A 20,812-nucleotide genomic window follows, 5' to 3' on the forward strand; every position below is an offset into this window, starting at 1 on the left:
AGTGATCAAAAATGAGAGAGGTGCCAGGGATGTGGTTCCATGAGCCAAACTCAAACTCTGCACGTTTGAGCCCGTGGGTTTAATTACTGGCACCAGAAAAAAAGATAAAAAATAATATAAAAAGAGTGCTGGAGCAATAATACAGTGGGCAGGGCACTGGCCTTGCATGTGGCTGATCCGATTTTATCCCCAGCACCCCATATGGTCCCCCTGGCCCCATCGGGAGTGATCCCTGAGTGCATAGCCTGGAGTAAGCTCTGAGCACTCTTGGGTGTGCGCCTAAAGCCTAAAACAAATAATAAAATTAATAAGGGGGCGTGGGAGACAAGGACTTTGATAGTGCTCTATTTCCTCCTTATAGAGAGTACCTGAAGGTAGATTTTCAAGAAACAGGCTACAAGCTGAACTTGAAAAAATAGGTAAGATTTAGACTGGGAAACTGAACACAGGGAAGAATTCGATGTTATGAACAAAGAAACAGGCCGGGGATCCTGGGCAATGTTTAGAATGCATTCAGCAGTTACCTACGAAAAAGCAATTGCCTGACTTGCCTGTAACTAGTATTTCTTTTATCTTCTTTTGGTTTGGGCCGGACTGGAACGATAGCACAGCGGTAGGGCGTTTGCCTTGCACACGGCCAACCCGGGATTGATTCCTCTATCCCTCTCGGAGAGCCCAGCAAGCTACCAAGAGTATCCCGCCCGCACAGCAGAGCCTGGCAAGCTACCCGTGGCGTATTTGATATGCCCAAAACAGTAACAAGTCTCACAATGGAGACGTTACTGGTGCCCGCTTGAGCAAATTGATGAACAACTGGACGGCAGAACTATGGTGCTACAGGGTTTGGGCCCCACCCTTCTGCTTCTGTCGTCAGTCTTGTAATCCAAGGACAAGGGTTTATCATTGCTTGAGATTGTCTGTTCCCTTGTTTTCTCTCTCTATATTCCACAGACAGTTTGATGATTAGTGTTTGTCCTATCCCTCTGACTTATTTCACTTAACATTACGTCCCTCCAGTTCCATCCATGTTACAGCAAACTGCATGATTTCACCTTTTCTTACAGCTGCATAGTATTACATGGTGATGACACAAGCCAACTTTTGTCCATTCACCTGCTCTTGGGCATTTGGGTTGTTTCTATATCCTGGCTACTGTACTAAGGCTGCAGTAAACAAGTGTATCACTGTCACTGTCATCCTTTTTTTGTTCAAGATTTGCTCGAGAGGTGCCAGTAACATCTCCATTCGTCCTAGCCCTGAGATTTTAGAAGCCTCTCTTTACTCATCCTTCCCAACGGTGCCGCATTGGAGGCTCTTTCAGGGTCAGGGGAATGAGACCCAGCATTGTTACTGTATTTAGCATATCGAATACACCACAGGGAACTTGCCAAGCTCTGCCATGCAGGCAGGATGCTCTTGGTACCCTGCCAGGTTCCCCGAGAGGGAGAACTAGGCTATAAGAGGTCACACTTCCAGAAGCTTGGTTTTAGAGTCTCTGGATGTTGGCAATTGATGGGATTACACGGCACCAGGCAGTCTCTGGGTGTTACCGCCTTGCTACTGGAAAAAGGGGGATCTGGGCGGAGGAGGCCCAGTCCCGATCTGAGCAGGCTTGGAGATCTCAGCCCTGGGTCCCACACACCTGGGTTCTTCTGCCGGTTCCTTCATGCGTGAGGCTTCTCCAAATGTGTGGACAGGGGCCTTGAGCATGGCCGTGGTTAGGCTTGATATAAACAAGTGTCTATCTATTTGAATTAATATTTGTCAACTACCTTAACATATAGCCCTCAATGCCCTGAGCCTGAACCTTATAATTCATTTCACTGCCACCAGTCTTTTCTTTTCAGAAGCATAGATGCCTTATAAATTCCCATCTTACATTTAGAAATTAATGCTTTTGCTACTTTACATTCAAATAAAATTATTTTGTAATGGGGATGGGGTAGGGGAGCAACACATTCCCGTAAATAGAGCCCCAAGGCCTGGAAACCACTCACAACAATATTCAGTTGAGTGGTGCGGCCTCATCTTTTAGCGCTGGGCCTGGCAGTGATGATGTTCAGTCAGCAGTGCTGGAGGCCCCTGGGAAAATGATCTTTTTAGACAGTTTTCAAGGGGATACTGGGAATAAAATGGACTGGGAGGTAGGTGGCAAGTTCTGGTGAGAATATATAAGAGGAACATGATAGACCTCACCTGAGAATTCACAGCCATCATCATGAGTACCATTAGCAAATTAGAGAAAGTAAGCACTGCTTTCTCTGCTGTTTCCTTCTGCTTCCCCTTTATATCTTGGGAGCAATTTTTTTTTGTCCCTTTTTTGTAACTTAATCACTGTGAGATAGAGCATTGCAAAACTGTTAACGATTGCATTTCAGTCAGTGTTCCAGCACCCATCCCTCCACCAGTGTCTCCAGGCTCCCTCCCACCCTCCAAGCCACCCCCCCCCCCAGCCTGTCTCTATGGCAGGCACCTCTCTCTCTCTGTCTCTCTGTCTCTCTCTCCCTCATTTTAGATAGTAAGGTTTGCAATACAGATGCTGAAAGGTTATCAAGTACTTTACCCACTTTCAACACTCAGCTCTTGTCCGGAGTGATCATTTCCAATTTGTATTGTCATAATGGACCCTCCTCTGACTTAACTATCCTCCATCCCCCACACCCTTGTGGTAATTCCCAGCCATTGCCCAATCCTCCTGGTTGGGGACAACTTCTGAAAACTGATCTGAGGACCAGAAGGACAGAAATTTCTTCTCAAGAAGCTTGGAACAGTTAATTTTCTGAAGTCTCAGGGCCTTTACAGCTACAAAGCTATTTTTGTAGTCGATGGCTAGAGAGAATTGGCAGTAGGCAGTGCTTTCTAGCACTAATACATATTTCAAGCATTTCCTCTATCAAATAATTAAATCATAGTTATTTAATCATGGCCTTACCTTATAAGTGAAACTTTGAAAAACCGAATGCCCTTTTTATGTTTGATCCCCATAATCCTATGGGTAAGAAGATAAAGTTCCTGTTTTCAGAGACTTTGAAAGGATCATGTCATACAGCTAACAAGTTGCAAAACCAGATTTCAAAACTAGATTTTCTTGGCGCGATAATCAGTTAAGACAGTTGTGCAGCTGGGGTGGAACCAAATTGAAACTAAGGAATCTTAGTGGTGTGGCTAGTAAGTGGGACGAGTGAGCCTCAGATGTGGTTTATGAGGTGACCCATAATCAGTTCTACAGTGAGGGAACAGATGGGGGACAGCTAAGGGCCAGGCTTTGGAAATGGCTGAGTTGACATGTAGAGTTACTAGTCTGACATCATGAAAAGGAACTTCAACCTGGCTTCCTTTTTTCTTAACTGACTTTGTAACTCTAGGCAAGTGAGTTGATCTTTCCAAGCTTCGGTGTTCTCATCTGCCCAGTGATGATTGTAACACTCACCTTGTGAACGCCAGCAGTCTTTCCGGTGGAGGCTCTTTCTTCTCGGTTCTTTGTTTCACGGTATATTTAGGAGCTTTGTGATTAAATCACAAGCTGGTTACACCTGTTGATACACTGAATGGAGAAATACTTGAAGAGTGATGCCGAGGGAGTCAGAAGCGACCAAATGCTATGTGGACTGAAGCGAACTTGTGTCACCTGATTTTGTGACAGCTTCTGACTTCTTATCTTAATTATGAAGTAATAGCGAATGCTTCCATTAATTGATTTTTTCTCCCTAGTTATACAACTTCGGAGAGACCGTTTCTATTGTTTTCTGGACTGACACCTGGAGACCAGAGAGCTTCTTTGACAAAGTGAAGAAGAACAGGCAGAATGGCATGCACACACTGTGTTTGCTGGGTAAGGCTCGCCACTTCCCATAAGTTTTCGCATGGAGTTTTCAGAGAAGTTACATTTGAATTTTTGTGTTAAGGCGACACTGTTCTGTGGGTACCAGGCTACAGATTAGAAAGCACATAGTCTGTCACAGCCCCCTTATGCCCTGATCAGCTCTTTTCAGCATCCCACATCCTAAATGAGTTGGCTCTCAAGACCTGCTTCTTGTCAGTGTACTGCAATTCAGTAGACATGTATAAAAATTTCTAACCAAGACCATCCTCCTTTTTTTGGTGATGGTGGTGGTGAGGGGTGGGCAGAGGTGGGGTTGGGTTTTTGGGCCACGCCTGATTGTGTCCCTGACTTCAGTGATCACTCCTGGGAGGGCTTGGGGGACCATATGAGGAAGAATAGAATCCCATTGGACCACACGCAAACCAAGCATCTCACCCACTACACCATCTTTCAGGCCCGACTACTCTGTTTTTCAGAAATATTCTTCGACTATTCAAATATATATAGTCAAATATATATTTGACTATAATATTGAAGCTAACTGAACCAGAAAATTACAGTTATGAGAGAGATAATGGAGATGATCTGAAAGGAAGTTGAGGCCCAGAATTATCCAATCAGTTTCCCAGTTTCTCTGAACCTACTGATGGTGAAATTGGTAGAATCCATCTGTAGCACTGAATCCATATAACCTATTATTCACAGCTCTTTTCATTCTACTATGCCTACAAAATCCTGTTTTCTATTTGGTGTGGAAAGAGCTGGGGTTGTTTTTTATATACCAGATGATGATACAGGTAGAGCAGTCGGAAGGCCATGGGCTGCATTTTCCAGCAGCCACTTTCTGTTCCTGTTCATTTCATATGGTTTATAAGTACTGATACCAAGTCTTTAATTGGTGACTAAAGAATAGGATGAGTTGGTATCTTTGATAAACTTCAGAACACAGAATCCTATTGCTATTACAAGCTGTTGTGAATGTTGTGAACATTCCTTAACCTTGCCTTCGTTTTTGTCAAAGAAAATCCCTTCCTCAAAGCATCAGAGATGGTACAGAGGCATGGCACTTGCCTTGCGTGCAGCTATGGTAGCTCTCTGTTTGCATTTTGTTTGGGGGCCACACCCAGTGACGCCCAGGGGTTACTCCTTGCTCTGCACTCGGCACTCCCTTTGTGGTGCTCAGGGAGCCATAAGCTATGCCAGGGATTGAAGCAGGGTCTGCTGCGTGCAAGGCGACACTCTTGCCCACTGTACTACCGCTCCAGCCCCATGGATGTAGTAGTTGTGAGCTGGTCTGGATTCCCTGAGACAATCAGGGACGAGTCCTGAGCACAGAGCCAGGAAGAGCCCTGCGCACTACCAGGTAGGCCTCTAAGCCACATCATGCCCCAAAGAAAGAAAAAGAGTCCTTCCTGCCTCAAAGAGTTTTAAAAGCAGTTCCCCTAAAACTATTTGTAATAAAGAACCAGGTTTTACTTAGTGTAAAATAATTTAATGTAACATAATAATGTGCATTTGTTTTCTAAGTTTTAGTCCTTTGTATGTTGACACTTGCTGTTGACACTTAATCCCATCAGGCTTGGGACCATACGAGATGCTGGGGATTGAACCCGGGTTGGGCAGGGCACGTGCAAGGCAAGTGCCTTATCTGCCGTAGTATGACTCCGACCCAAATTTCTTTACAGTACAAGGCAAAAATTCATGTCTAGAACAGAGCACACATTAGCAAACTAGTGATCATGGATCAAATTCAGCCCATGCCTGTTTTATAAATAAAGTTTTAAGAACATGCCATGGTACTTCTTCCCCTCCCCCCACCCCTGTAGCTGGGGGTTCCTGTGGGGATTTGGGCCTGGGGGCACCTGATGCTCCATTCTGCTTTCACGGCCAAGGCTGCTCGGTGCTCCCTCTCAAGTGGTGCCCAGGGGTCCATGGCCACTCCCAGTGGGAGGGGACTGGCCTGAGGATGCAGTGCTGCCTGGGCCCTGCAGCGTGGGCCACCCGGGCCTGGGGCTGGGATCGAACTGGGCTCGGGGTCTGCCTTTCATGGGCCTCAGATCCTGTGTGATCTCCCCAGCCGCACGCGACTTCATTTCTCTATCATTTGCAGCCACTTTGCTGGCCGTGCTGAATAGTTTGGACGGGGAGATCATTGTTCTTAGGTACTGAAATGTTTATTTCATCCCAAGTGAACTTTCTGAAGAGGGCAGTTCTTCTTTTTATTTCTTCTCCAATTCTTTACCCCATGACTCTCCGTTAATCTTCCCTTTATATCCCCCTCCGGGTGATGGAAAGGGCTTGTCCCAGCAGGACGCCTTCGGGGGCTCCAGCCGTCGGACCTCTCTCCCCGGCCCTTCTCTACTCATCTAAATCATTTCATAAACTTGTCGGGCTCTTCTGCTTTGTAAGGTCATTTTCACTGCGTATTGCTCCCTTTTCTATGCCACTACACAGCAGTTAAGTATTTATGGAAGTTTGTTGGTTGAAGTTTGGTTGTTCTTTTTTTAAATTTTTCCTTAGCCTTTATCTTATTACCATTGGTACAGAAAACCCTTAACTCTTGCTAATTCATTCAGTTCCAGCTAGAATACTTTCCTCTGCCATTCACATTGGCCCCTAATCTTAGATCTGCATCAGGCTCTTAGTGCTTCCCACCCCTTTCTTTTACCTGCATGCAGCTATATCCTATTAGTAGGATATGTTTTCTTAGTTATCTTAACTTCATTTCTTAGTTAGTCAGTGTGATTTGGTACTTAGTTAATTAGCTTTGTCGTTTTGTACTTGAATTTTTCATGTGTAAAGAGACTGGTCTTCTTTATAATCTTCACTGATTATATGAGTACACTCTAGGATATTTGCTAATTTGTGTAGAACATGCCTTTGCCTATATTTTTCATGTTATCCCAAACTTTAGAAGGGCAGAGTAGAACGATGGAAGGACAGCTATGTAACTGAAAGATTAAAAACTAATAATAAGTATCACTGGGCCTGGATACTAGTGGGTCTGTGTTTTACTAAAAGACCTGGAGGTTCTAGAACATAATAGATAGAGAGGAATCCTGAGTCAGACTCTCTGGTAGCTTCCTCAGACAGATTTACAAAATGAGCAGACACTGCATAGAATGACATTTATCTTTCGGGAAACCCTCACTGGTAGTTACAGTTTCAGTGTGTAGGTTTTTCCATGTCTAGGTTTTTCTTGGGTGCTTACTCTTCCTAACATGTAGTTCATATTATTTCCTATAATGCTTATCTGTGGCCCATTTGGAATACTTAGGAATTAGTAGCCATAGTTCCCGTGGAGAGTGTTCTGAGATCTATTTGTAACTCGCATGTGGTATACTCGGACATCTGAAGAACAATTGAGTCCCATTGTGTGGTGAGGCAGGAAGGACAGACCAGAACCTCGGCTCCTGTGCGCTCTAAGAGCTCCTCACTGCTGGTCTTCCATGGGAAAAGACAAACAGGGCTCAACAATATGTCTTCCTTGTTCCGTTAACAAAAGCAGGAACAAGGTGTGAAGTATGAGATATGACTCCAGGTCCCCAGTCCTTATATCTCATCATTTAATCATCTGAAATTCTCATAATTCTCATTATTTAAATTAATTTGTATTTACTAAAAGCCTGCAGATGGCCAAGCTCCATAGGTATTCGTAAGAATTTAGCATGGTAGGAAATCAGGGAGAATTTAAGTTTTACCTGGAAATACAAGATGGACATATGATATAAGTAGACATTAATAACATTTAACATTAATTGTATAGTTGTTTCAAAGAGCCTAGTGCTAGAATAGAGGTACTATGCATTATATGGTATAGCCTGGTATTAAAATAAACAGGAGAAATATTCTAACAATTAGAAGCAGAGTTGAACAGTTAGTGTAAAAGACAAGAAAAAAGCATTTAAGACTGGCTTGGTTTGAGATGAACTCACTAAAGCAATCTTATGTATAATTTAAAACACAGCTTACAGAATTCTTCCTAACTCTCATTTGAAAAATCAGATTCTGAATAGCACATCATTATAAAATATAAAATATTAAAACTATTATAACAAATAACATTTAAAGAGCTTAAGGTAAAAAAAGTCAGAACATTGTAAATCTTTAAATATCATTTAAAAATCTAAGTTGATATATTCTCACTATAGTGAAGATCACATTTTCAATAACAGGCATTTGTTCCTAAATATGCCAGGCAAATGGAAATACTCAATAATATATTTGCTTTTGGTTCCAGGCATATTTAGAAAAACTTCCCTGGGATTAATCTCTACTGTATTTTCTAGGCAAACTATTCAATATATTTTGTAAGAAAAACTTTTGTATCACTTTTGGAAACTGTAGAAGTCTCTCAGAAAAGACCCCTCAGTTGCACTATATTTATTTTTATGAAAACAAACTTTGGCTGACCCGTTTGTTTTCATCATGTAGGACAGGAAGCAGCTGTTACCCTGCTGCTGGGGACTGAGTTCCTGTGAGGATGTAGAGTGATTCTGCTTTTCACCTTTTTACCAGATCGTTCAGCAGAGTATCTGCAATTAAAGTGCAAAGTATTGAAGACTTGGGACATTTCTGCTGTTAGACGTTATGAGAGCACGGCATGAGAATCACATGTTATGTGCATGTGGCACCACCAATCATGGGCAGTCAGTGCTCGGGAAAACACTCTTGGGAGAATGATTATTTGGTATTATTTTTTCATTAAGTTACCATGGCAGGTCTTACCGCCTGTAAGTAGGAAAAAGTCTCTTCCAGTGTAGTCAGCATTTTCTTCTATTTATGTTTCAAGCATTGAAACTTATATTTTTGTGCTGAAAATATTTAAATTTTTTTAAATGAGTAAGAACATGTCAAGGGTTTTCAGTTGGGTCTGTGTTGTTACTGTCAGGGTCCTGGCCAGTAGACCCCGACACGCTGGAGTATGGTCCCCCAAGCCGCCGGACTTACTTCCTGTGGGAGACGGCATGGGAGGGGGAGAAGCCTCTGTTCAGCCCCTCTGCGCACCGCGGCCACCCCACCGCTGCCACCGAGAAAGAACCACGCAGAGAGGGGAGAGGTGGAGGTCAAGCAGCTCGCCTTTTATTAGCTCTCACACACTGATACTTACACAGATTTTTAGGGCGGCATGGATATTGTGAACACCTGGTTATCAACGCTCGTCATATACACTTTGCTGGGCCCATTACAGATGTTAGCTAATGATTTATGCTTCCCGCTTCTCAAGGCCGGGTATGCTCAGACAAGGGGTGACTTTCAGGTTCCATCCTATTATCTCCTCAACCAGGGCGCTTTTCTGGGTGGAGTGCTGGCACAGGGCCTCAGGCTCCTGTGAAGAGAGCCTGCCCCTGCTTCTAAGGGCAAGGGACTTGGCCAGGGTCTCAGGCTGGCTGCTGAGACCCCAACAGTTACCAGCTAGTAGAAACAAAACACCAGGATTCTGACTAGCACAGAGGTAGCATGTGTGCCAATATTTATCTGAATCTTTCCTGTGTCTTTCCTCTCAGTATGTTCTCAGGGCCAGTCTGATGGTGTTTTTCCTCATTTATGATGTTTACACAAGCTCACGCTTCCATTGGTCCCTTTGTCTGTTACAGGCGGTAGGTGTGTGTGTGAGGGAGACACTCACTGTCTCGAAGTGAACATTTTGGAGACATGAGAAGAATGTTTTCTCAAACGTGGGTGAAGTTTGCCCATAGAGTTTTGGATAAAGCAATTTTAAAAAACCTGGGTTTTTGCTTCTGTTTTGTTTTCTATAGATATCAAGGTAAAGGAACAGTCTTTGGAAAATCTTATCAAGTAAGTCTGATTTTGCGTATGCTTGCATCTGTTTTACTTCCTTGATCAATTCAGTAAGTTCTCTTTGATGATATGAGTTCTAAAGAATGTTGGAAGTCAGCTCTCATTAACGATCAAGTAGTCTGGGGAGTCAGGACCGCGGTGCAGGGAGGAGGGAACTATCCTTGCCTTGAATGCACCGACCCAAGTTGGATTACCAGTGCTCCGTGTGATCCCCTAAACAGTGCCAGGAGTAATTCCTGAGTTCAGGGCCAGGAGTAACCCCTGCACATTGCCAAGTGTGCCCCCCTCCCAAGAAAACCAAACATATAAAATTAAATAGTTTAGGGGGGCTAGAAAAATGATGCAGTGGGTTAGGCGCCTGCCTTGCATGCAGCCCTCTTGGTTACTCTCTCCAGCACCCCGTATAGTCCCCTGGCCAGTGCCAGGAATGACTGGCATGCAGAGCCCAGAGTAGGTCCTGAGCATTACCAGGTGTCGCCCTCAGACAAAAGAACAAAATTTAATTGTTTAGGGATCGTGGCCTAGCATGTGTGAGGTCCTAGATTTGGCCCCCTTCCCTGGTACCATTTAAAAATTGTTTAATTATGTGAAATGATAGACTAGTAGTAATGTATTTCATAGATTCAAAATTGGGAAAAATTGTTGGCATCTCTTAGACACTCAGTAAACATTCATGAATGAAATTAATGAACATGGAGTCAGAAACATGACTGAGCCCAAAGCAGCCACGTGCTCTGGTCGAGTTACTTCATTTTGACTTTGTCCTATTTTCTTCATATGTAAAATGAGAGTAACAGTCCTGTTTTGTTTAGAGAAATGTTGCCTTCTGAAGTAGGGACAACTCACATGTGATCAATGACTGCTTAAATATGTGACTAAAGTACCCAAAGTGAATGCCCATTAAATTTCATGCATTAACAATGCATGTGATTTAATGTTATTAATTTAATATTTATCTTAATAGTAGAAAACTTGAACTGCATTTAATAGCTTAAATACATAAATTTTCTTTGTAACCAGAAATTTTATGAAGTCTAAGTACAGAGCAGGTATTTCCAATGAAAATGTAACTTTTGAATTAAAGTGTGCTATACACATGAAATACAAAATTCAAAAATTTCAAAACCAGTCTTTTCATTTTTATAGGAGCAACTGTTTGTGTTTTAGATATACTAAGCTCAATAAAATATGTTATTAAAGTTAACGATAGTTTTTTTAAATGCAAAGCTATATTTTTATTAAGATCATTGGACAAATTTTCAACCTTTGGTGTTGTACAGGAGTAAATAAATCTAAGTTTGCAATAATATGCTGTATTTACTACTTTAGTTTTATTTTTATTGGTAGAAAAAGGGAAAAGAGGAATGTGTCTTTAAAACATGGCAACAAAAATGAACACTGTAGAACTTGATTAGGATGAAACATAGAATAAGTTTTACTTAGATATTTGTCTTTAATTTGGGGACTCTTATTCCTGGCAACATCTTAGTGAGATCACGAGGCAGTTAACGAACACTGAAAAAAGCCCAAGACACCTAAAGCAATCGCTGTATTTTTCTTGAGTGTATACTTAAAGTGGGCATCCTGAGAAAGCTTCACACAGAATGGGGCTTGTGGGGAACTTGAGCATATCTGAGAGAATAAATGCACTAGCAGTGACTTACCTGATTTCATAGCAAAGAACAATGCCATCTCCTTACAGGGGAAAGAAGATCTATGAACCTCCCCGGTACATGAGTGTAAACCAGGCAGCCCAGCAGCTCCTGGAAATTGTCCAAAATCAGAGACTCCAGGGAGAGGAACCAGGTACCGGGGACCCTGAAAGAGCTCAAAGTTTCTGACTGCCGCTGTGCACTGAGATTTGTACACGGCCATGGCACCCACACGATTACACACTCTCTCTCTTTCTTTCTTTTTGGGAGGGAGTTAGGGCCATATCGGGTGATATTCAGGAACTACTTTTGATTCTGTGCTCAGGAGTCATTCCTGCTAGTGCTGAGAGGGGCCTATGTGTTTCTGGGGATAGAGTTGGAATTGACCTCATGCACGGCAGGCACTTGAACCCCTTATGTATTCCTGCTGGCCTTCTTTGTTCTCATTTCAACCTCTGAGACCAGAAATCGTTTTCTTCAAGGTGAAGACGAGAATTTATGCTTATATTCCTAACATCTATGCACAGACTAGTATATATAGTATATAAAAATGCTTGTTGTCAGTAAATCTTTATTACATGAACCTGTCATTATATTCTAAGATGCTGATTGTTTGAGCACCTCTTTGTAAAAAAAAAAAAATGAAGTGATTCTTGAGTTACCATATTCTATTTTCCTGAATGGCCTTTGTTAAAGAAATAAAATTGCAAGGATATTCTATATTCATAACTTTTTCAGAATTTCTTGCATGCCTCCCTGTCATAGCATAGATCAGAACCTTATTTTGATCAGTGTTCAGTTAGGACAAATTCCACAGCCAGATATAAAGCCATGAAAGGGTTATTACTTAAGTAAATGCATCAGAGTGAAAACACTAAAGCTTACTATTAATTTTATACTTAAAAATAGAAATAATATTATCTACACATTAAGAACTCTACACCTTCAAGACAATGCTATATTTATTATTCTAGCCCATACAGCTACACTTTAAAATAAATAGAATTTCTTTTTTTTTTTTTAAGTGAAAAACTAAGGGGCCAGGGATCTAGCTTGGTGCTATGCACTTGTACCGCATGTTGAGTTTCTAGGTTCAATCTTTGACATCCCCCCCCAACACACACACTAAAAAACTACTGTTACCTGTTGGTTAGATAATCATGATGAAACACTAATCTGTTTTAACCCATAGTATCACAGTTTCTTGGTCAATATGAGAATATGAGCATGTCTCAAGAAACTTGTTAAAAAATAAGCATGTCATATAGGTCACAATCTATTTAAAGACAACATGTTGTGATCATAATGTATATGCATATAAAGCTACAGGACCAGAGAGATAACACAGTGGCTAAAATAGTTCCTTACATGTGGCCAACCCAGATTCCATCTCTGGTACCATCTGAGGTCTGTCAAAGTACCACCAACGATCACTTCTCAGCACAGTTTCAGGAATAGACCCTGAGCACAGTGGTTATGGCCCCTGAACCAAAACAACAAACAAAAGTATATGGATAAGAGATTTAAATTTAAATTTATCAAATTTAAAACCTTAAAGTAAGCACTTAGAATTCTGAAAGAATAAGTCTGATACTACTTTATATGTCAGACTGTACACGTAATTTTAAAAAATCTTAGATTAATCATTAAGAATTTAATTCATTATGTATTAAGAGGATTTACGGTACTGAGTGCTTCTTTATTACTGTCTTCAGTGAGGGCTTCCTTTAAATGTACTTTTGTTGCTGGTGTTGGTTAGAATGTTTGATGAGCTATGCATTTGTTGAATGGAATGTCAATCTTTTATCTCTCATCTTTTCTTTTCTTTTGGAATAGCTGTCACCGAGGAGACACTTTGCGTTGGCTTAGCCAGGGTTGGGGCTGAAGACCAGAAGATCGCAGCAGGCACCTTGCAGCAGATGTGCACTGTGGACTTGGGGGGGCCATTGCACTCCTTGATCATCACAGGAGGGAGCATGCACCCACTGGAGATGGAGATGCTAAGTCAGTTTTCCATAACAGAAAATAGCTCTGATGCAGAACACTGAACACAGATGTGCTGTAAAGTTTAGTCCTGTACATATGAACGTGCATTTGTATAGCAAGTGAAATGAGTCTGTGGTTTGCCTAATAAGGATTAAACAAGTGAACGAGAAGAAAGGTGTGGTTGGCTCAATATTGCCTGGTTTCCTTTAGCAATGAGTTGATCATTTTTTTCCGAGTGATATCATCGGTTATTGCTGTTTGGGCATTTTTTCAGGATTCACAGACATGGAACAGATCAACCTGGAAACTCGTACTCAAAGGTGTTTAAACGTTTATGTTTTTCATAAAATTTATGAAATCGGTTTGTACCAGGTGGAATTTTCTTCTTTCTTTAAAAATCAGCAACTCTCTTTTTGACTACAAGCTGGATTGTTCTGGACGCTGTTATGAAGTAATGCATAGATATGTGAACCAAAGTGACAGTGGCCCTGACTTAAATCTCTTAATTTTTTTGCATAAAATGACAGTCTTCTGAGTGGTCTTATTTAGCTAACATCCTAATTATGTGTCTCATGTTTCTGTTGAATTTTATAGACTATATAATTGTGAAATTATAAATGTATAGTCAGCATGTACAGTTGTTGTTTGGTCTTAAATAGCATCTTCCACATCAAGCTATCATTTGTTAGAAAATTTGCTGATTACAAAATAAAAATTTTTTCATTGAAATTTGAAGACAACACTGTTAAGAATATTTATATCACTTAGTTAATATTCCAGTTGATATAAAGATACATAAGTAGTGACTATCTTCTTACTAGTTGTAAATACCATTACATTTATATTTTATACTTTCTTCACAGTTTTACAATAGAAATAGATTACTACATACTAATTTAGTTGGTTTGAATATTTCTATGGCCTTATTGATATATCTGATTGTTTTACCCAGTGAGTCTGTTGGATTTGAATAAATATTTTCCTACTACTTGAGGGGGCATCAATTAGAAAGATTATTTTGATTATTTTGAGATAAATTTATACTTTTACTATACTGGACACAAAAGTGATCCAGTGACAGTTTGAGCAACAGTTCAGTTTTGTTTAGAACAAATGCAATAAGCCAAGCACTTAAGAATTTAAAAATGAAGGATTTCTGGTTCTTGTAGTGGTGAAATAGCTTGTAATGGCTTGTACCCTCCCGGTTATAAATTATGGACAATCTAAGTAACTGTTTAAAGGCACTGAAGTGTGCCTAAAGCAGCCTGAAATCTCTGCTAATACAGCTTCCCCCTCCAGGGTTTTCTCCAGTCTGGAGGGTGGGGGTAGGGGTGGGGGAATGGCCCAGAGCTCAAGAGAAAGTTGTGGTCTTTCTGGCCTGCTAAATGAATTGGAGGGGCTCCTGGAAGACTAGTGAAAGGAGGAAATCCAGGGGCTGGAGTGATAGGCTGGAGCGATAGCACAGCGGGTAGGGCATTTGCCTGCACGTGGCCAACCCGGGTTTGATTTCCACCATCCCATATAGTTCCCCGAACACCACCAGGAGGAATTCCTGAGTACATGAGCCAGGAGTAACCCCTGTACATCACCAGGTGTGACCCAAAAAGAAGGAAAAAAAAAAAGAATTTTGAGTTTGAGTCTTTACCAGTAAGAAGAGAATGGTACGTAAGCACTTTGAGCTTTGTATCAAACCTAGGAATAGAAACAATAGGACTGAGAATCGGTGTTAGAACTGAGGGTAAAACTTCTCACCTAATGTAGAAACAGGCTTCCATAAAATCAAGGTGATTCTCCAGGAGTTTCACTGTCTGCTAAGAAAAAGGCTTCATGCTTACACAGTATGATTCACAATAAATCCATGACACTATCAAAATGATTAGTATTAAAATACTGTGAGGCATGCACAGAAATGAGAATTGACTTATTTTATTACAAATATTAAAAAGGCAAAGAATATAAAATCCTAGCGACTAAGATACTGGAATTAGGAAAGACTACAAAGCAGCTGTTATGTTCAAAGTTGAAAAAGGTAAGTGATTATGGTGACTAGAACGGTCCTGGGAGGGAAATGGAAGCAGACAGCAGCAAGGAAAGATTTCAGGTGAATAGAAATCTAAATAAAATTAGATTAAGGAAGAGAAAGAAAATTAGAGAGATTAAAGGTGTGTATATTTATATGTAAATAGAAGCCGGAATTGTCATGTTAAGTGGAAATTCCTAAAAGTTCATTGAACTAGGATAATATAAAGTGGCATTTAGCATCTTATAGTTAAAACTTAAAAGACAGAGAAAATCTCTAAGACCCCCAAAAGTGGCCATAGGGAAGTCACTACACACAGGGAATCTTGGAAGTCAAAGTTGTGGAAAGAACATTGAAATACTGAAATGCAAAAGAGAACTCCTGAGCTGGAGGCTGGGATGCAGAAACTAAGATACTTCCCTCATCATTTGAGTAACCAGGGTAGTTTCTGGGGAGAAAAGTTTAAAAAAAAATTCTAGAGAAGATAGATCGGGGGAACCTGAGGATAGTTCTGGGGGGGGGGGGGAAGCCTCCCTTCACGGTGATTCACTAATAAAAATTTTTTTTAAAAAAGCCCCCTTGCAGACCTGAGGCCGAGGAGTCTGCAAACTGAATCCCCCAACACCACCCCATATGCCCAAGTTCAATTCCAGCAGTTCTGTGGTTTAGGATCCCCCACAGTACAACCAAGTGTCTGACCCGAGGCAAGCACTGCAGCCACTGTGTAGAAGAGCACCTCAACTGCAATCCTGCTGGATGCAGCAGTAAGAAAGGGAATGCAAGGAAGATTTAAACTATAAAATGGGTGAGCACCTGTGCACAAACAGCACTACAAGGCGGGAGTGATAGACCACTATAGACTCAACAGGCCAGTAGCTACCTGCAGAGGACAGAGTGTTCTAGAACTAGCAGGCCAAACTCTCATTCAGTATCAATCCCTTGTGCTTCTTTCCTGTCCAGGACACAGGCTGTGTTTAGGATGGTGGGGGAGTGCCTGAAACAGGGTTCTGCAGGTGGGCAAAGATAGGAAACGAGGGCAGATCCTCAAAGGGGTCCTGTGTACAGTCACCAGAGAAGCCCTGGAACAAGGAAAAAGGGAGAGAAAAGGTGCAGATGGGTAAGGCACTTGCCTTGCATCTAGCTGATCTGGGTTTGATCAGCACTGCCAGGAGTGATCCCTAGGCACGGAGCAAGAAGTCAGCCCTGAGGAGTAAGAGGGAATTTAGGAAGTAGAGGTGGTTGGAGCAATGTTTAGAATCCTAAGAATTTTGTAAGCATAATTTGGTATCTGAAAAGACAGTCGGAAAGATTAATGTCTTTTTCTATTCAATTTGAGATGCCGAGTTCTGCCATGGATCTGACAAGAAGACAGTCACTGAGAACAGTGGTTAAATTTTTTTACTAGGTGCTACTGAAATGATTTGAAAGAAAGTACAGTACACATAGACCACATCTAGGGTATTTTAGCCGGACTTTCTGAGGATAAAACCTTTACAGGATGGCAAAGACTGATAGTAAAGAGGATGTTTGGTAATAGTATGTCTGAGAAGGTAAGGTTGTAGGGCTTTGTGACGTTGTCTTTTATTTTTTTGAGACATACTCAAAGCGCCTACTCTTCTTAGCTATGCAACGCAAAGATCACTCCTGGTGGGACTGGGCTGGGAGTATATGCCCATGGGATTGGTTGTGTGCAAGGTGAGTGCGTGCCTTAACCCTATTCTATCTCTTAAGTCCCTCATAGAAGCTTGGGGTTTTTTTGGTTGGTTATGTTTGTTTTGCTTTTGGGGTCGTACCCTGTGGTGCTCAGGGATTACTCCTGGCTCTATACTCAGGAGTTACTCCTGGCTGTGCTTGGGAGACCATATGAGCTGAGGCTTGGGGAGAAAACCCCAGTGATCCATAAGCAAGGCAACCCTGCTGTATTACCGTGTTGGCCTGAGTTGTTTTTTAAAAGGATTGCTTCTCATTAGAAGAAAAAAAAACTGGAATAATGGAAAACCATGCTATGCTTTTGGTCTTCATTTCCTGAAAAAGCTGAATCCATATGAAATACAGGATAAATGGAAATTAATGGAAACCTTTGGAGACTTAATTTTTTGAGACATGTTTAAGAGGAGGTAAGGATATCAAGAAGATAAGAGATAACAGATAAGGAGATAAAGACTAAGCCATAATGAGGCTTGATAGTGTTAATATTTTCAATTTCTTAGCACATCTCTTTTCTGATGAGTTTTGCTATTTCCAAGTCTTGAATATTGTTATTTTTCTTTTATTTCTTCAGTCTTTTAGTATCTATTCCAATAAGTTCTAAAATGTTCTGAAGAAAAGGAGAGAGAGAGAAAAACCCTAATAAACTGAATTAGAAATGAAAAGGGGGGCATTGCAACAGAAACCAAAGAAATTCAAAAGATCATCAGACTACTTTGAAAGTCTGTATCTCACAAAACAAGAGAACCTAGAAGAAATGGATAAATTCCTGGATTCCTATAACTTCCCAAGGCTGAACGAAGATTTGTAATACCTGAACAGACCTGTAATTATCAAGGAAATTGAAACTGTAAACAAAAGTCTTCCCCAAAACAAAAGACCAGGTCCAGATGGATTCACTAGTGAATTCTTTAGACTTTTAAAGAGGACATGTTGCCAGTCCTTTTCAAGCTTTTCCAGGAAATTTAAGAAACAGAAACACTCCCAAACAGTTTCTGTGAAGCATGTATCACCTTAAAAAGCAGACAGAGACACCACAAAAAAAAGGAAAGTTACAAGCTGATATCCCTGATGAACACGGATATAAAGATCCTCAACAAATTAGTAGCAAATAGAATCCAACGACTCATCAAAAAGATCATGCACAATGACCAAGTGGGATTCATCCCAGGGATGCAAGGATGGTGTAACATTTGCAATATAATGTGCTTTCCCCTGGAGATCTCTCCGGCCTGCGGAGAGACAACAGTGGAAAGCGCTCCTAATTGGGTGGATTCTATGAGTGGTCCTGATCTGAAAATAAAACTGGTGAGGATAATAAATAGGGTGCTCAAGACGATAAGTACCGATCAAGAGCGTCTTTATTAACAGCCATGCTGGTTTTATACCTTTCTTGGCAGGGGGTTGGTACATAAGTTGTCAATCATCAGGGAAGTGTCTTCTCAGACCAAATAAGGAAAGGTTCGGGGTGTACTTTGGTGGGCTTACAACATTCTCCAAGAGTAGGTTGAGAAATAGTGGGGAGGGGAAGACAAGGGTTTATCTGGCAGGAGCATCTGTGAGGAGGAATGCACAAGGCTTTTAGTGTAAAGGAAGGCATTCTACTTTACGGGCTTTTTGGGGTCTCGTGGTTAACTGCCCTGGGCCACTTTTACTTCTTGAGTTTAGCTATTTCCTTTGTCACAAGGGCACCTGTGCCTCAGGTTATGCAAAGCTGGTAATGGAATTTTCCAGTTTGTCCAGGGTAAAGGTTTCAGGGTCCTCTTTTGTTCAGGGTCCTGAACAGTCCCCAACAATATAGTCCATCATATCAATAAAAGAAAAAACTATTTGATCATATCAGTAGATGCAGAGAAAGCATTTGACAAGATCCAGCACCCGTTGATGATGAAAACTCTCAGCAAAATGGGAATTGAAGGAACTTTCCTCAATATAGTCAAAGCCATCTGCCACAAGCCCATGGCAAGCATTATTCTCAATAGGGAAAGCTAAAAGCCTTCTCTCTAAGATCAGAGACAAGACAAGGATGCCCACTCTCACCACTTCTATTCAACATAGTGCTGGAAGTACTTGCCATAGCAGTTAGATAAGAAAAAGATATTAAGGGCATCCAGATAGGAAAGGAAGAAATCAAGCTCTCACTATTTGCAGATGATATAATACTATATTTAGAGAACCCTAAAACCTCTACCAAGAAGCTCCTAAGGCTCCTAAACAATTGTTTTATTGTTTCTAAAACAATAGACTTGTAAAATCTTAGGCTATAAAATCAATGCCCAAAGTCCATGGCCTTCCTATATGCAAATAATGAGAGAGGAGAAAGTGCTATGAAAAAAAAAACAATCCTGTTCACAATCATGCCTCAGAAAATCAAGTACCCTGGAATCAGCCTAACTAAGGAGGTAAAGGACCTGTACAAAGAAAAATACAAAATACTACTTCTAGAAATAAAAGAGACGTGAGGAAATGGAAACATATCTCCTGCTCATGGATTGGGAGAATTAACATTGTCAAAATGGCAATAATCCCCAAAGCATCATACAGATTCAGTGTAATCCCTATAAGGATACTCATGACATTTTTCAAAGAAATTGATCTAACTTTCCTGAAATTCAGATGGAACAATAAGCCCCCAAGAATAAATGAAGCAATTCTTGGGGATAAAAAAAATAGGAGGCATCACCTTCCCCAACCTCAAACTGTACTCCAAAGCGGCAATAATTAAATAGGCATGGTATTGGAACAAAGGCAGATCCACGGACCAGTGGAATAGGGTTGAATATCCTTACACACTACCTCAAATATACGAACATTTGATCTTACATAAAGGAAGAAATTTGAAGTGGAGGAAGGAAAGCCTCTTTAACAAGTGGTGCTGGGGGGGAAAAAGTGGCACTGGGCAAAAATGGACAGCTACATGCGGAAAAAAAAAGGGGGGGGGCTCAGACCTCTACCTAACACCACACACAAAAGTCTGATCAAATTGGATTAAAGACCTCAACATGAGACCAGAATCCATAAGGTACATAGAAGAAAATGTTGGCAAAACCTTCCATGATATTGAAGCTAAAGGTATCTTCAAAGATGAACACCACTGACCTAGCAAGTGGGATCAAAAATAAACAAATAGGACTATCTTCAACTAAGAAGCTTCTGCACCTCAAAGGAAATGGTGACCAGGATACAAAGATGGTCTACAGAATGGGAAAGGATACTTACCCAATATTCTGTTAAGGGGTTAATACCAAGGATATACAAGGTACTGGTTGAACTCTACAAGAAAAAAAAATCCAATCCCATCAAAAAATGGAGCGATGAAATGAACAGAAACTTTCTCAAAGAATAAATTCAAATGCCCAAAAGGCACATGAAAAAAAAAATGCTCATCACTAATCATCAGGGAGATGCAGATCAAAATAACAATGAGATACCATCTCACATGACAGAGACTGGCCCACATCCAAAAGAACAAGAGCAACCAGTAATGGTGCAGATGTGGGGAGAAAGGGACTTCCCTTCACTGTTGGTGGGAATGCCAATGGGTCCAACCATTTTGGAAAACAAAATGGACGCTTTTTAAAAAACTAGAAATTGAGCTTCTACTTGACCCAGCAACACCACTTCTGAAATATACCCTGGGTGCCCAAAAACACATAGTAGAAACACCGTCGACACGCCTATGTTCAATGCAGCACTATTCACCATAACCAGAATCTGGAAACAACCTGAGTGCCCAAGACCAGACAAATTCATAAAGAAACTATGGCACATCTACACAACGGAATACTATGCAGCTGTTAGGGAAAATAAAATCATGAAAGT

At 41.1% G+C, this 20,812-nt stretch overlaps 1 protein-coding gene across 3 annotated transcripts in view; it reads left to right on the forward strand.

The window, feature by feature from the left end:
• The window catches only part of DPH5 (diphthamide biosynthesis 5), a 44,133-nt gene extending 30,130 nt beyond the window's left edge, over positions 1-14,003 (forward strand). For 2 of the 3 annotated variants that reach the window (XM_055145619.1, XM_004614680.2), the window contains 4 exons: positions 3,712-3,832; positions 9,583-9,622; positions 11,328-11,431; positions 13,114-14,003. In XM_055145619.1, coding sequence (XP_055001594.1) covers positions 3,712-3,832; positions 9,583-9,622; positions 11,328-11,431; positions 13,114-13,325 — 477 coding nt within the window. In that variant the 3' untranslated portion in view covers positions 13,326-14,003. The remainder of the gene's footprint in view (positions 1-3,711; positions 3,833-9,582; positions 9,623-11,327; positions 11,432-13,113) is intronic. The other variant, XM_055145620.1, reaches the window with a different exon arrangement.
• Positions 14,004-20,812: the final 6,809 nt, after the last annotated feature.

Source organism: Sorex araneus, chromosome 8 (assembly GCF_027595985.1).
Source record: "Sorex araneus isolate mSorAra2 chromosome 8, mSorAra2.pri, whole genome shotgun sequence".
NCBI classification, from domain to species: Eukaryota; Metazoa; Chordata; class Mammalia; order Eulipotyphla; family Soricidae; genus Sorex; species Sorex araneus.